This window comes from Lasioglossum baleicum, chromosome 2 (genome assembly GCF_051020765.1).
Source record: "Lasioglossum baleicum chromosome 2, iyLasBale1, whole genome shotgun sequence".
In the NCBI taxonomy this organism is placed as follows: Eukaryota; Metazoa; Arthropoda; class Insecta; order Hymenoptera; family Halictidae; genus Lasioglossum; species Lasioglossum baleicum.
In genome coordinates, this window is record NC_134930.1 from 2,156,743 (window position 1) to 2,173,907 (window position 17,165).

General features: G+C 37.2%; 2 protein-coding genes across 2 annotated transcripts; one reads left to right on the forward strand and one right to left on the reverse strand.

Moving 5' to 3' along the window:
• Positions 1 to 1,129: 1,129 nt before the first annotated feature.
• On the forward strand, positions 1,130 to 2,113 carry LOC143220115 (uncharacterized). Its single transcript, XM_076445854.1, has 4 exons — positions 1,130 to 1,228; positions 1,394 to 1,636; positions 1,753 to 1,998; positions 2,097 to 2,113. Exons 1-4 carry the CDS (start codon positions 1,162 to 1,164, stop codon positions 2,111 to 2,113), a joined length of 573 nt encoding a protein of 190 aa, XP_076301969.1. The 5' UTR covers positions 1,130 to 1,161.
• A 483-nt stretch (positions 2,114 to 2,596) lies between these two features.
• On the reverse strand, positions 2,597 to 4,307 carry LOC143220119 (uncharacterized). Its single transcript, XM_076445859.1, has 4 exons — positions 4,209 to 4,307; positions 3,801 to 4,043; positions 3,439 to 3,684; positions 2,597 to 2,610 (listed from the first exon to the last, which is right to left on the reverse strand). Exons 1-4 carry the CDS (start codon positions 4,273 to 4,275, stop codon positions 2,597 to 2,599), a joined length of 570 nt encoding a protein of 189 aa, XP_076301974.1. The 5' UTR covers positions 4,276 to 4,307.
• Positions 4,308 to 17,165: the final 12,858 nt, after the last annotated feature.

Consider the following 17,165-nt stretch of genomic DNA (forward strand, 5'->3'; position numbering starts at 1 on the left):
GAATTTATGATTGGAAATGTACATAATCTGATCCATCTCGCAGATGATGTTAAAAATATGAATTCATCACTGGCCAATATTTCTAGTTTTCCATTCGAAAACGCTCTAGGAAAAATGAAACGACTTCTTCGAAATGGAAATAAGCCTCTCTCGCAATTATGCCGTCGACTGAATGAAATATCCCATATTTGGAACGAAAAAGCCGTTATTCCAGCTACAATCAAAATTACTGGACAAGTGAAATCAAAAGAATTAGAGAAAATACTTATTAAACGAGTTCAATATAAAGAGGCACTACTAACGACTAAATTTCCTAACAACACAGTTTTATTGAACAGCAATGAAATCATACAATTAAAGAGTATGTGGATATCCCCAAACGATGACGTGAATTGTATCGAAATTACAGGAAAAATATTGAGAAAGAGAAAGGCGCTTTATTCCTATCCCTGTGATTCACGTCATCTCCAAATATGGAATTGCAGTGGTAGAAATACGGATACTATAATGTGTAAAATTACCGACATCAAAAGCAAAATGGTTCCGTTTGATTTAAGTGGTATTGCTGGAGAAAAAATTTTGGTAATGCCTCTACTGCATGTGTGAAATGTATACATGCAATCGACCGATTGCGTGGTAATGCATTTTAGTTGGTCGCTCTAGTCGGCTAAACCAATTAAAATCGGTTGATAAGATCGGATTGCAGTCCAATGATTATTACTAATCAATTATTTAATTATTACTCTCCCGTCCTCTCGGCAGGCGGCCACGAGTTGTCCTCTCTCGTTCGAGAGGCGACCAGGTATTATCGCCGTACTCTCCTGCCGGGGTGCTAGAGCTAACCAAGAACGGCCGTGGTTCTAAACCACGTCCTCTCTCTCGGAATAGCAAATATAGGCCGAGTCCATCTGTGAACCCGATATTCATTTTTTTTCGTTGCTATCCGCGATCGCGAAAATCGCGATTCATTTTCTTTTTGCTCGTCTCGCGTCGCTGTCCCGCGCGGCCGCCTATAAGCTACCTTCGAGAAGTTTCTGCCTTCGTATACACAGTGTAAAGTGTGACTGCATTGGATAATTCTTTCAAACGCTCTGAAGAAGCAAAACGTGTCGGACGAGATCGAAAATAAGTTTATACCAGTGATTGCACGTGTTTGCAAGGATGGCTGCGACGACTAGGAAAGGCCTCAAGCGAAAATATGTGGAAAAAGTTGCAGATAACGAAAAAGGTAAGATACTTTAATTTTTCATCATTAATTTTGTGCAGTTTTTTGTAGAAATTGTACCTTTTCTTAATTGAAAATGCCATTGTTTCGTTCTGCTATTCAATGATTACAATTTATCAATCAACGCCATCATTTAAATCGTGAAATAATAAAAAGCTACATTAAAAGTTTTAGATGAGACGGATTCTGAAATGAATTCTGATATTGTTGAAGACGTCGAGATCATAACGAAAAAAAGAAGGAAGCAACCGAAGAAATTAAACAGAAGAGTCACCGTTTCAGAAAGTTCCGACAGCAGCTTAGACTTTACTAAACGCGATTCACCGCCGCAAATATTAAAATCAAACACAGTTGAATCTACATCCACTCCACCGTCGAATTTATGTCAAGACGACATCAATTCATTGAAAAGTAAATATATGCTAAATTAATAGATAACGAAATTATTTAAAACAATATAAATGTTTCGTTCATTCAATAATGCTTTATAGGCATTTCCACAACCATAAAATTTTAATTTATTACAGATTACATCAACGAAACAATAGAACAAAATTGCAAACCCCTATCAGTTAAATTAAGCCAACTGACAAGTATGATGGTCGACATAAAAGCAACCCTGAACGAGCTGTTAGGAAGATCAATCGATCATAAGAGCACTAACAACAGTTGCGATGTTATTTCCGATTTTAATGAAATTTGGAAACTTCCGTGTCAGACGGTAGAGGAGTTCAAAATATTTGATGAAAAAATCGGAAAGGAGATAGATGTCCGTAAAAAATTGGTAAGATTTTATACTGTTCTATTTTTCGTATTTATTTATTATATGTATGTAAAACAAGAATTAATTCTATCGCGAAATTTTGTACAGGCACACAAATTTATTAGCATTATAAACAAACGAACAACAATCGTTAGAAATATGAGCGAAATACTGAGATACTGCTTATCTCGAGAAGTTGCTCTCAGATGCAATGCAGTAAAGCATGTCGAGGGGAAGCTATTTGTATTTAAAGATACAAATCTTTATAATGTTGTTAAAGGTATTTCTCCATTTTCCGTTTATAAGATTTGTATTACTAATTGATGAATTACGAAATAATCTATTAAAATTAATTATTTTCAAGTTGCGATGGTGTCAGCTTTGTCAAGTGACGAAAATCCGTTAAAGGATTGCGACATTATAAAAGTAATAGGGACAGTATTACACCACTGTAGAGATTGGGAAGGAGGACGAATGAAACGGCAGAAAAAAAATATTACGAACACAAACGAGAATAAAAATAGAAAATTATTATCTGAGATTGATCAACTTTGCGATGTAAATCTGGATGATAATATACCTTTTGAACGGCCTGCCTAACTAAAATTCTAGTCGGATAGATCTACAAAACATATATATATTTTAAATTTTCATTAAGAGCCCAAATAAAAAAGTTTCAAAAGATGTCTTTTTTATTTTCGCTTGTAACCTTGTAAATTATAATTTTGGAAAAATTTTTTCATATCATATGTAATAAACCAAAGTTTCTAATTGATTATAAAAAATCTGGTCGTTTTTGGTACAGTTACAAAAAAGTTATATTCCGTTTTAAACGGCGTACGAATACTTTTCACACTCACTGTATAAATGAATTATAATTATATATTATCATCCAGATTTACATCGCAAAGTTGATCAATCTCAGATAATAATTTTCTATTTTTATTCTCGTTTGTGTTCGTAATATTTTTTTTCTGCCGTTTCATTCGTCCTCCTTCCCAATCTCTACAGTGGTGTAATACTGTCCCTATTACTTTTATAATGTCGCAATCCTTTAACGGATTTTCGTCACTTGACAAAGCTGACACCATCGCAACTTGAAAATAATTAATTTTAATAGATTATTTCGTAATTCATCAATTAGTAATACAAATCTTATAAACGGAAAATGGAGAAATACCTTTAACAACATTATAAAGATTTGTATCTTTAAATACAAATAGCTTCCCCTCGACATGCTTTACTGCATTGCATCTGAGAGCAACTTCTCGAGATAAGCAGTATCTCAGTATTTCGCTCATATTTCTAACGATTGTTGTTCGTTTGTTTATAATGCTAATAAATTTGTGTGCCTGTACAAAATTTCGCGATAGAATTAATTCTTGTTTTACATACATATAATAAATAAATACGAAAAATAGAACAGTATAAAATCTTACCAATTTTTTACGGACATCTATCTCCTTTCCGATTTTTTCATCAAATATTTTGAACTCCTCTACCGTCTGACACGGAAGTTTCCAAATTTCATTAAAATCGGAAATAACATCGCAACTGTTGTTAGTGCTCTTATGATCGATTGATCTTCCTAACAGCTCGTTCAGGGTTGCTTTTATGTCGACCATCATACTTGTCAGTTGGCTTAATTTAACTGATAGGGGTTTGCAATTTTGTTCTATTGTTTCGTTGATGTAATCTGTAATAAATTAAAATTTTATGGTTGTGGAAATGCCTATAAAGCATTATTGAATGAACGAAACATTTATATTGTTTTAAATAATTTCGTTATCTATTAATTTAGCATATATTTACTTTTCAATGAATTGATGTCGTCTTGACATAAATTCGACGGTGGAGTGGATGTAGATTCAACTGTGTTTGATTTTAATATTTGCGGCGGTGAATCGCGTTTAGTAAAGTCTAAGCTGCTGTCGGAACTTTCTGAAACGGTGACTCTTCTGTTTAATTTCTTCGGTTGCTTCCTTCTTTTTTTCGTTATGATCTCGACGTCTTCAACAATATCAGAATTCATTTCAGAATCCGTCTCATCTAAAACTTTTAATGTAGCTTTTTATTATTTCACGATTTAAATGATGGCGTTGATTGATAAATTGTAATCATTGAATAGCAGAACGAAACAATGGCATTTTCAATTAAGAAAAGGTACAATTTCTACAAAAAACTGCACAAAATTAATGATGAAAAATTAAAGTATCTTACCTTTTTCGTTATCTGCAACTTTTTCCACATATTTTCGCTTGAGGCCTTTCCTAGTCGTCGCAGCCATCCTTGCAAACACGTGCAATCACTGGTATAAACTTATTTTCGATCTCGTCCGACACGTTTTGCTTCTTCAGAGCGTTTGAAAGAATTATCCAATGCAGTCACACTTTACACTGTGTATACGAAGGCAGAAACTTCTCGAAGGTAGCTTATAGGCGGCCGCGCGGGACAGCGACGCGAGACGAGCAAAAAGAAAATGAATCGCGATTTTCGCGATCGCGGATAGCAACGAAAAAAAATGAATATCGGGTTCACAGATGGACTCGGCCTATATTTGCTATTCCGAGAGAGAGGACGTGGTTTAGAACCACGGCCGTTCTTGGTTAGCTCTAGCACCCCGGCAGGAGAGTACGGCGATAATACCTGGTCGCCTCTCGAACGAGAGAGGACAACTCGTGGCCGCCTGCCGAGAGGACGGGAGAGTAATAATTAAATAATTGATTAGTAATAATCATTGGACTGCAATCCGATCTTATCAACCGATTTTAATTGGTTTAGCCGACTAGAGCGACCAACTAAAATGCATTACCACGCAATCGGTCGATTGCATGTATACATTTCACACATGCAGTAGAGGCATTACCAAAATTTTTTCTCCAGCAATACCACTTAAATCAAACGGAACCATTTTGCTTTTGATGTCGGTAATTTTACACATTATAGTATCCGTATTTCTACCACTGCAATTCCATATTTGGAGATGACGTGAATCACAGGGATAGGAATAAAGCGCCTTTCTCTTTCTCAATATTTTTCCTGTAATTTCGATACAATTCACGTCATCGTTTGGGGATATCCACATACTCTTTAATTGTATGATTTCATTGCTGTTCAATAAAACTGTGTTGTTAGGAAATTTAGTCGTTAGTAGTGCCTCTTTATATTGAACTCGTTTAATAAGTATTTTCTCTAATTCTTTTGATTTCACTTGTCCAGTAATTTTGATTGTAGCTGGAATAACGGCTTTTTCGTTCCAAATATGGGATATTTCATTCAGTCGACGGCATAATTGCGAGAGAGGCTTATTTCCATTTCGAAGAAGTCGTTTCATTTTTCCTAGAGCGTTTTCGAATGGAAAACTAGAAATATTGGCCAGTGATGAATTCATATTTTTAACATCATCTGCGAGATGGATCAGATTATGTACATTTCCAATCATAAATTCCTTTCCATATATAAATTGTGCTTTGGTCACAAATTTTTTTAAACATAATCCAGCATATTTACATTTATCCACGGCTAATTCTGTAGACGATAATATTCTGCAACCAGTATGTAGGAGCAATAAATGTCTGTATACGTCAGTTGTTAAAATTTTCTTGAAGATAACAGGAGCTGCATATAACAATAAAAATCGGTATTCGGTGGCTTTGAATTTATGATACTCTGTTAGCGATCTAGTCGTTCGTTGAAATTCAGCAGGCACTTTTATCCTTTGTAGTAAATCTGACAATTGTACCTTAGCACGATCACTCAGCTTCAACTCTTTCACATTTCCATCTATCCAGTAATGTAATAGTTTTTTCATAATACCCAAATATAGCAAGTGCATGGAGTCCAGGAAAAAGTGATTGATCATATCAATTTTCGGATTTATGCGAAGTAAAGGAGATATTCCTAAATGATGTCCCGTATTGCTTTGATTTCTAAATGACAAATCACTTCTTTTTTCACAATTTATTCTAAATAATGGGTAAATGGTCCGGTTTTTGTATCTTTTGCCACGTATCATACATCTCTCGCAGGCAAAGTATCCTCCGTGACCTTTATTACATTTTAGAAATGAACGTGCAGGTCTGTCACATATAAAAGCTTTGATAGATATAGTAAATCTTCTACTATCTATAACAATACCATTACGTTGTAGATCATTAATTTCATTTATAAATTTCTCCAAATATCGTTCAATATTAGTTGGTTTTCCATCTCCACAATAAATGGCAACAGGAAAAGGTCGGTAAATATCAGGATCGTGAAAAATTTTACATAGTATTGGCCAAAACTGTTTTTTGCTGGATTTAAATAATGGTAAACCATCAACGTTGAACATCAACGGTATATCACTACTTTTGTGAATCTCTGGATTTACACATTTTTCAAGAACTTTACTTATCCCGAAGTACACAAATTCATCATTGGTGCCATTAAAGCTTTCGATGGTATAATTATTGCATGCTGTAGCTAGAAATGTTTTTGCCGTTTTTGGTAAAGTAGGATAAGAATGTTTCCTTAATATGTCCATCAATATTTCCAGTCGAGTATGTGGTATTGGTGGATCCATAAGAGCCCATTGGCGTATATCTCGTATGTCATTAAAGCCACTTTCTTGACAGTTCTCCGCACCCTCTTCGTCTGTTGTCTCATTGCTTGAATTCTGATAATTTATAACAGGTTCTGTATGATTTCCACAGCTGTTATGTCCTGTATCCTCTCTTGTTTCGTCTCCCTCCGATGACACAATATCATCATTAATTGTGTGTGGTATATTTCGATTAACTCCCGAAATTTCTACAACATGTGACACCAAATTTTTTCTGTTATAAACATTTGTATAAAAGAACATCGGTCCGTACATAATAAATGTAAATATTATAATAGTAATAATAATAATAATAATAATAACTTTACCTGAATTTACACTTCCACTTTCTCCATAGATTCTTGATTCACTATTTTCCGACATCACTATCGTATCTGCTTCCGAATTTATAAATTCTGTGCACAATTTACGCCGCTTGCGAAGTCGTTGAACTCTGAGACGTGTGAGTTCACGAATTTTCGAATTTCGCATATTATCCGACATCGTGGCGGAAAAGAATTTATGTTAATCACTGTTCACTGTTCCGTATACACTCGTGAGATTTTTTGGGAAAGAAAAGAAACGACTCGGAAACAAAAACGATTCAAAGAAAAAAAATTACGAGCGCACGCCTAAGTTAGGCGTGTGCTCATTTGGCCCACGTATGGCACCTGTTAGGAATGCCGAACTTAGGCGTAAGCTCGGTCATCCCCATTTGGCCCTTGTATGGCAACTGATAGGAATGCCTACCTTAGGCGTGAGCTCAGTCATCCCCATTTGGTCCTTATATGGCAACTGTTAGGAATGCCTAACTTAAGCGTACACTACTCTTTCCGCATTAGGCCCACCTATGGCACCTGTTAGGAATGCCTAATTAGGCGTGCATTCGATCATCCCCATTTGGACCACGTATGGCACCTGTTAGGAATGCCTAACTTAGGCGTACACTACTCTTTCCGCATTAGGCCCACCTATGGCACCTGTTAGGAATGCCTAATTAGGCGTGCATTCGATCATCCCCATTTGGACCACGTATGGCACCTGTTAGGAATGCCTAACTTAGGCGTACACTACTCTTTCCGCATTAGGCCCATGTATGGCAACTGTTAGGAATGCCTAACTTAGGCGTGGGTTCGACCATCCCCATTTGGACCACGTATGGCACCACTTAGGACTGCCTAACTTAGGCGTACACCATTCTTTCCGCATTAGGCCCATGTATGGCAACTGTTAGGAATGCCTAACTTAGGCGTGGGCTCGACCATCCCCATTTGGACCACGTATGGCACCACTTAGGACTGCCTAACTTAGGCGTACACCATTCTTTCCGCATTAGGCCCATGTATGGCAACTGTTAGGAATGCCTAACTTAGGCGTGGGCTCGACCATCCGCATTTGGACCACGTATGGCACCACTTAGGACGGCCTAACTTAGGCGTACACCATTCTTTCCGTATTAGGCCCACGTATGGCAACTGTTAGGAATGCCTAACTTAGGCATACACCATTCTTTCCGCATTAGGCCCACATTCGTCTTTAGGCATGCCTAACTGAATTTCTAGTCGGGATGTTTAGTCAATCGTAATGTATTAATATTGCATATCACTGTATTCGGGAAAGTCTACAGAATCTTTTGCTGTAAAGAACAATTCAATATCTTTTATAATAACATTACAATATTTGTTCAAAGTTGAAAAACATGTCTTTTTTTAAAACTCAATTTTCTCAAAAACTGTACGTCTAGGAGAAAAATTAAGGACAGATTCGGAATCAGCGCGAAAAAGTCTATAAGAATCGTATAGTGGGAATCGAAATACTTTTTGGCTGTTGGACAGTGTTATCCAACACACTTAGATGATTAAACAAATGTTCATAGATATGTAGTGGACATGGTGCGTTGGAAAGAGGGACTTTCCGGACGCGGAAATTCCATTCTTCTCAAGTGCGCACGTTGGACGGTTGCGTTGAGGGTTCGGTCGTAAAAGTGACGATTGCCAGAACCCTGACCCAACCGTTGCAATGTCCTTGGCAACGACGATTTTTTAATTGTTTTGGGGAAGGAAACTTTCTCCTTACTCTTGAGGAACGGAGAATTCCTCCCCTTATTTTAACGGTTTTTTCCACGTGCTAATCCTCCCACCAAAGATAGATAAACGTTTATTTTCATATAAAATATAAATTTTTTAATAAAAATTTAATTTTTTTTCACGATCGGTTAATTAAAATGCAAAAACATTAAATTCGTGATCAGTGACCCTAAAAACCTTAGTATTTTTAGAAAGGTTTTTAGTGTTCGTCTAGTGTTTTTAATGCTTGGCCAGCTTTTCGGCGTTTTCGAACAGTGTGTAGCGGAGCCCGATGCAGTTACATTGACAGGAAAGTATCGATATTTTACGGGGTGTTCAAGGTATCCAATCTGTTCGAAAATTTTATCCTTCCGAGATTTTTTAAAATCGCCGCGCATTCGCTAGACATCTTGGACGATGTCTCACAACTACTTTTTCATACGATGGATGGCCGCTACAGGCGCTGCGCGGAAAAAACAGTAACGTATCTAGTATTGGGTAGCAGAGCGGCCAGTGCCCTGAGGCAGTTGTATTGACGGGAATGTATCGAAATAATCTTACCGGACAAAAATACTCCAGGACGTGTCCTACGAGTTACAAAATATACACAAATACACTTGTTATACATTCATTTTTCAGAATCAAATCATATAAATTTTTTTAAATTCTGCGAGGTGCTCAAGGAACCCCATTTCATCTACCCAATAGTAGATACGTTACTGTTTTTCCGCGCAGCGCCTCTAGCGGCCATCCATCGTACGAAAAATGTTGGGCACAATCGAAGCACTGGTTACGAGGAGGAACGCATTCTCTGCGTAGTCGTCGTACAAGTAGGTGTTCGTTCCTTTGACCACTTGACCACCTTTTGGCTGAACTTTCTTCACTTACGGTAAGTACTCTACAAATCTTCGTCCCAAATAAATTTATTAATTTTTTACTCGATAAATATCAAAAATAGCTGACCTATTAATTAATATATAATTGCGAGTTATAATTGAGAGTTCTTTAATTTTCATTATTTTTGTGTGGGACTCTCATCAACATATTCGTGGACTTTTTCTAAGTAATATGATACCAAATATGATATAATTCCGATGATGCTTGTGCAATGAACGATGAAAGTTTCGAGCTTTGAACTGTGTCAGCGCGTAACATTACGATTTTCCGTGTTTTTTCCTTGCGCCCGAAACTTTCTTCTTTCATTACACAAGTAAGTATTATCGGAATTATATTATATTTGGTATCATTTACATTAGCAAAATGCCACGAATATGTTGGTGAAAGTCAGATTGTTATTGGATTTTAGTAATGGTCTTCCTGGTCTCACATTCACACCTATGTACCCGACCAGAATTATGATTACACTTCTGCCAGATATTTTGGACATTTATCGAGTGAACACTGTACTGTGTGATAATATTTTCATTATTTTGTATTTGTTCACAACAAAGATGGAAAATCTAGCAACAGCACCGGCAACGACGGCCCCGACATCGACGGCCCCGATATCGACGGCCTCCGTACCGGCAACGACGGCCCTGGTACCGGCGACGACGACTGCCCCGACGACGACGACCCCGGTACCGGCGACGACGACGGCCCCGGCAACGATGACCCCAGCATCGACGGCCCCGGCACCGGCAACGACGGCCCCGATATCGACGGCCTCCTTACCGGCAACGACGACCCTGGTACCGGCGACGACGACGGCCCCGGCAACGACTGCCCCGACGACGACGACCCCGGTACCGGCGACGACGACGGCCCCGGCAACGACGGCCCCGGCATCGACGGCGCAGAGAAGCGACCTGATCGTGAGTTACGGAAATTACAGTAATTGTGCATAAATGGTTAGACCTCACCAAATCTGATAAAACTTATATACGTTCTAAAACTAAGGCTCAGCGGCGGTGACATGTATAGGTAAAAGTTGTGCAGAATCTTCACGGTCACGACATATTAAACAATCATCGAAATCTGTGAGGTGTAACCTTTTATGCACAATTATCAAAATTACATAAAGTGATTCGGATTAATATTCGGACGCTCTAAAAAAGACGATAACTTTTTAAATATTGTACTATGAGATTTGAACCTTTTTGGGCAGTTAGAGCAATCAGTTTACTACAGGATGTGAAAAGAAATTTTTTGAAAAATTGCTATTGGTCAGAATTGTAAAGAAAATACAAAAAGTTGCATGTTACAACTCTTTTATGTGGGCCTATATTGAAAATTTAAAAGATACGTTCTGTAAATCAGTGTCGATTATATGTGCTGTGAAAGTTTCATCGAAATCTGTTGATACGAGGAAAAACGACAGGCATTAGATTTATTGCAGTTAGAGGCCGAAAATCGTGAAAATCTGAAATTTTTACCATCTTTAAACGTTTTGATTTTGACGAAATTTTCAGAATATGTTTAATTGACACAGATCTACGAAACGTACTTTTTAAATTTTCAATATAAGCCCACTCATACATAAAAAAGTTGTAAAAAGCAATTTTTCGTCTTTTTTAGCGCGAGTCCGGATATTAATCCGAGTTACTGTATGTTCCTACTAATAGGCCTGCAGTGTGCAGGCACGCTAGAGTATTCGAACCGAGTTCAGTGCGAGTGCGGGCACTCGACACGGCTCGACATATGTGTTATTTTTATATAATTATATATTTTTTTATACTATTTAGATGTTGGAGAAAAGATTGCTGCGCGTAGTGCGCAACGATCTCTATCGGCGGCAGCTGCTGGGGGACCGCGGCCGACGAGGAAGATCTTTCCACCGTAGGGGCGGACGAGCCTTCGGCCATCGGGGCGGACGGAGCTTCGGCCGTGGGGGGACTCGAGGCTTTGGCCGTGGGAGCGGCGGGAGGGGCAGAGGGGGCCCCATTTATAATTACTTCAATCTCCAACCGATGTAATTTTAAGTTATAGTTTTACATCAGAATAACCTTTTTATGAATGGAACAAACGACTTTAATTTCTCTGTAAGGCTAGAAGAATTAGTTTAGTAAATAACGTCTACAAAATATGTTGAAAAAATCCATCTGGTCAGAGTTGCGAAAAATATAGTAAAAATTTATTTTTAACGAAAATTTAAAAGATGTTCTTGGTCAACTCGTATAAATTATATACGTTCTGAAAATTTCATTGAAATTGGTTAATTGGTTTACGAGTTATAAACGATTAAAAGTGGTAAAAATTGCAATTTTTCATGATTTTCGGCCATTTTACCACTTTTGATCGTTCATAACTTGTCAACCAATTAACCAATTTCAATGAAATTTTCAGAACGTATATAATTTATACGAGTTGACCAAGAACATCTTTTAAATTTTCGTTAAAAATAAATTTTTACTATATTTTTCGCAACTCTGACCAGATGCATTTTTTCAACATATTTTGTAGACGTTATTTACTAAACTAATTCTTCTAGCCTTACAGAGAAATTAAAGTCGTTTGTTCCCAGAGTTGGGCAAAATGTAATTTCAATTACAGTTACAATTACTTGCCAATTACTGTAATTTGGAATTGCAGAAATACAATTACAATTACATGTAATTGTAATTGGAATTGCAATTACTTGACGAATCACTGTAATTGTAATTGTGGTCCGCAATTACAATTACTGGTTGAGCGAAAGTAATTGCAATCCCAATTCAAATTACATGTAATTGTAACTGTAATTGTTAGTAGCAGTTACAAGACTTACAAGTAATTGCAGCTACCAGCCACAATTACTTGTAACTGCTACTAATAATTACAGTTACAATTACATGTCATTGGAATTGGAATTGCAGAAATACAATTACAATTACAATTACATGTAATTGTAATTGAAGATGTAATTAATTACTCATGTAATTAATTCCTGCCCAACTCTGTTTGTTCCATTCATAAAAAGGTTATTCTGATGTAAAGTGTGTGTGATTAGTTATGCTCCTAACTCCTATACTACTTATATTTAGTACTATTATATTTTTGCTATTATTATTGTTTTACTGTATTACATTATACTATTTTACTATTATTATTATATTTACCATTATTGTTACTGCTGTTATTATTATTTTACTACTCTTATAAATGTGTCGAAATGTAGAAGAGAAAAAATGTAACGCCGAAAGGCATATTTGAGAATAAAGATTATTATATACTACTCTTATATTTACTATTACTATATTATATTACATTATTATATATTATATTATTATATTATTCCACGTTACATTATATGACTTAAATATAAATAGTAATATATTACTATAAAAATTATATCATGTCTCTACCTTAATTTCTTCCATTTTGCTTTCGATTCTAATAGTACTCTTTTATATGTTACATGCAAAAATGCAGTAGCAATGTTCAATAAATTTTACTTGAAATATTTTTATTCACTAAAGGCCTGCAAAATGGCATCCGCGGCTTTGTTTGTTATTAACGAAAAACACGGACCAATCAGAGCGCGACCTAGACGCAAGTTGGCACAGTCGGTCAATTGACAATTGGCGCGCTGGGCTGACTATGCCAACTCGCGTCTAGATCGCGCTCTGATTGGTCCGTGTTTCTCGTTAATAACTCCTAGACAAAGCGGCGGCCATTTTTGCAGAGGAAAATGTCGCTTCAATGAATTTGCTTTCAATTTTATTTTGAAGAGTGTCTTATGTCATATTTTCGAAATTTTCGGGAACCCACCCGACTCGACCTCTTCTCAACTCGTCCCGATCATCGGGTTCCCGATAAATTAATATATTTTATTTGATCTTAGATTTTATTGTTAGATAAATATGAAATAGGGATTTTTGGCTCTGGCCGTTCAGGCCGTTACGCTCGTTCTTTCGAACGTTGCTCTCGTGTCGCGTTTTGCATTTGTTACCGTATAGCGTTTGTTTTCAATGTTCTCTTTTCAGGGTTGGCATTTGTTTTCTTGCTGCGTTGAGCCGCTTCGAGAAGAAGCTGTGAATCAGTTCTTAGCAAGCATTCGCGTAGAAAGTATCGGAGAGCTTGCTTAGATATTATAATTTTACCACGTTTTTTTTGTTAAATATTAAATGATTGCATAAGTTCGTACTAGATTGTTAAATTTTTAAGCTTTATTTATCAATTATATACTCACAATTTCTTTTCTTTTATTTAAACATATTTCTTTTTAACAATCGAGGATAGTTTGCTTATGCAATCATTCAAATACATAGTAGAGTGCAGAAGTAGTAAATATATTTAGTAGCAGTGAAAGAAGTGTTCTGTGGATATTATTATTAATCAGTGTAGTGAGTTGTAAGTTGTGATAATGAGTGTAAGTTCAGGAAGTTCGTTCAACGTGGAAAGCAACTCATTCGTGAGTGAAGAAGGAGGTGCTCAGCAATCCTCAGCGCTACCGGCTGTACTTCCTGCTATTTTGAGGGGCAGATTTTACAGCATACTACCCGAAAAATGTGATGGACCCAACGCGACTGCACGGTGCAATTTATGCAGTCCTGAGCACGAAATCAAAGGTCAATGGAATTCGACCTCTAATTTCCTCACGCATCTTAAGAGGAAACACCATATAGAATACTTAGAATATCTAGATGATGCGTCGCAAGCCAGACGGAGAAATGCAGTCAATCGTGCTGCGAATCCGCAAGATAAATTTGAAATGAACGTGGCACGATTCATCATCGATGCAATGATCCCCATGCAAATTGTTGAGGGTGCGTACTTCAAAAAAATATTTGAAGAACTTGATATGGCCAAGAAAATGAAACCGATAAGTCGACGGACAATAGGTCGCCGTATCAACAAACTTTATGATGAAACAAGAGACAAAATTAAAACAGATTTGGGAAATGTTGAATATGTGTGTACAACAGCAGATATTTGGAGTGGCAAGCACCGCAGTTTTCTGGGCGTAACTGTTCATTGGATAACAGAAAATTACGAAAGAAAATCTGCAGCTTTAGGATGTCGAAGATTTCGCGGGACGCATTCATACGACAGAATAAAGCACTTGCTGCACTGTATGCACCGTGAGTTTGATTTAGATGCAGAGAAGATTGTGGCGACTGTCACCGACAACGCCAGCAACTTCGTGAAAGCATTTAATACGTTTGGTGTGCAACCAAATTGTATAGAAGAAATTGGATCAGTCACCGGTGAAGCCGGGGAAGGAGAAGAACCAGGAATTGAAGTACAAGAAGAAGATGAAGAAGAAGAAGTGGAAGAAGAAAGAGAAGAAGAAGAAACAGAACAAGAAACAGAAGAACAAGAAGGAATGGATACACTTCTAGAAAATGTGTTACCACGACACATTCGATGTGCTGTGCATACGTTGCATTAAAAGAACAGAATACGTGGCAGTACTGCACACGGAGATTATGCAAAAGTGCAATATGTTGTGGAAAGTGTGCAATCGACCAAAGTCTTCGGAAATATTCAAGAACGTAACCGGCCACATGCTGAAAAGACCGGGCGACACTAGATGGAACTCGCTGTACGATGCTCTGCAACAGATAGTAGAGCTAAAGCCAAAATTGGTTGAGATTGGAAGAGCTTTGGGTCTCAAAAATATATTGAATGAAAATGACATTTCATATATTGAAGAGCATCTGAAATGCACGGGACCTATCGCACAAGCGATCGACATTTAACAAGGCGACAAAAATATATTTTATGGTACGCTCGTACCGTGTTTATTCACTTTGAGGAGGAAGCTACGTATGTTAGCTGCAAACCAGTGGAGATTCTGTGATACAATTAGCGAATCATTATTAACAAGTCTGGAGAAACGATTCCATCACATATTCACGTTTGCATCCGATGAATCAAAATGTGCGGCAGTGGCCGCCTTGAGCCACCCAAATTTTAAAAATCGGTGGTTTCTATGTGTGGACGACACGCAGGAGGACGCTTTAATCAAAACTTTGAAGAGTGCAGTCATGGAAGAGATGAGGAAAAACAACGATGCAATCACAGCAGCAGTAACGCAATCAACATCGCCCGATGACTTTTTTGATTTTGGCGAAAGCACTGGGACGGAACAAGTTACAGACTATTCTTCCAAAGCATCACTGGAAATATTACATTATTTCGAAGACCAACGCAGAGATATGCCAGTTTTGGAGAAGTATGTCCACATGAGAAAAGTTTTCCGTAAGTATAATACACCAGTTCCATCCTCCGCACCTGTCGAGAGATTGTTTTCTTATGCGACAATGACAAATTGTCCAAAAAGAAATAGACAATCCGCGGAACTCTTTGAGAAAAGAGTTGTTTTAAAAGCAAATATGACGTATATAAAAACGTAAAAATGATAATTGTATTCTAACATAAAAACATAGTAATTACAGCTAAAAGATCAATAGTAAATAACCGACGTCGAGCTGCACACATAATATAATTAGTGTGCAGAATCACTGATTCCATCAGCGATATTACAAACAATTTAAATATTACAATAAAGATGTAATAGACCGACGTCGAGCTGCACACATAAAAATTAGTGTGCAGAATCACTGATTCCATCAGCGATATTACAAATAATTTATATATTACAGTAAAGATGTAATAGACCGACGTCGAGCTGCACACATAAAAATTAGTGTGCAGAATCGCTGATTCCATCAGCGATATTACAAATAATTTAAATATTACAGTAAAGATGTAATAGACCGACGTCGAGCTGCACACATAAAAATTAGTGTGCAGAATCACTGATTCCATCAGCGATATTACAAATAATTTAAATATTACAGTAAAGATGTAATAGACCGACGTCGAGCTGCACACATAAAAATTAGTGTGCAGAATCACTGATTCCATCAGCGATATTACAAACAATTTAAATATTACAGTAGCCAACAACCGTAGTCCCGTTGAAAGCACCGGTTCTCGTTAGATCACCGAAGTTAAACAACGTGGAACGTGACCGGCACTAGGATGGGTGACCGTCTGGTCAAAAACCGGAAAGTGACCCACCCGGGGTGTTTTTCACGTGTTGTTGGCAAAAGGTGGTTCGGAACCCACCATAAACAGTAGGTCCCGCTGAAAAGGCGATGGTGAGAGTGGAAAAAGGAGAGGATTGGTAAATGAATTTGAAACCCTGAGGGGACCAAATATCATGTCCATACCATACCATATTACAGTAAAGATGTAATAGACCGACGTCGAGCTGCACACATAAAAATTAGTGTGCAGAATCACTGATTCCATCAGCGATATTACAAACAATTTAAATATTACAGTAAAGATGTAATAGACCGACGGCGAGCTGCACACATAAAAATTAGTGTGCAGAATCACTGATTCCATCAGCGATATTACAAATAATTTAAATATTACAGTAAAGATGTAATAGACCGACGTCGAGCTGCACACATAAAAATTAGTGTGCAGAATCACTGATTCCATCAGCGATATTACAAATAATTTAAATATTACAGTAAAGATGTAATTGACCGACGTCGAGCTGCACACATAAAAATTAGTGTGCAGAATCGCTGATCGCATCAGCGATATTACAAATAATTTAAATATTACAGTAAAGATGTAATAGAC

What these genes read in the sequence shown, in the direction of transcription:
- LOC143220115 (XM_076445854.1), top strand. Translation starts at nt 1,162, where the DNA reads ATGGCTGCGACGACTAGGAAAGGCCTCAAGCGAAAATATGTGGAAAAA. An exon ending in AGTTGCAGATAACGAAAAAG is followed by an intron (nt 1,229 to 1,393) that starts GTAAGATACTTT and finishes CTACATTAAAAG; the next exon opens with TTTTAGATGAGACGGATTCT. An exon ending in CGACATCAATTCATTGAAAA is followed by an intron (nt 1,637 to 1,752) that starts GTAAATATATGC and finishes AATTTATTACAG; the next exon opens with ATTACATCAACGAAACAATA.
- LOC143220119 (XM_076445859.1), bottom strand. Translation starts at nt 4,275, where the DNA reads ATGGCTGCGACGACTAGGAAAGGCCTCAAGCGAAAATATGTGGAAAAA. An exon ending in AGTTGCAGATAACGAAAAAG is followed by an intron (nt 4,044 to 4,208) that starts GTAAGATACTTT and finishes CTACATTAAAAG; the next exon opens with TTTTAGATGAGACGGATTCT. An exon ending in CGACATCAATTCATTGAAAA is followed by an intron (nt 3,685 to 3,800) that starts GTAAATATATGC and finishes AATTTATTACAG; the next exon opens with ATTACATCAACGAAACAATA.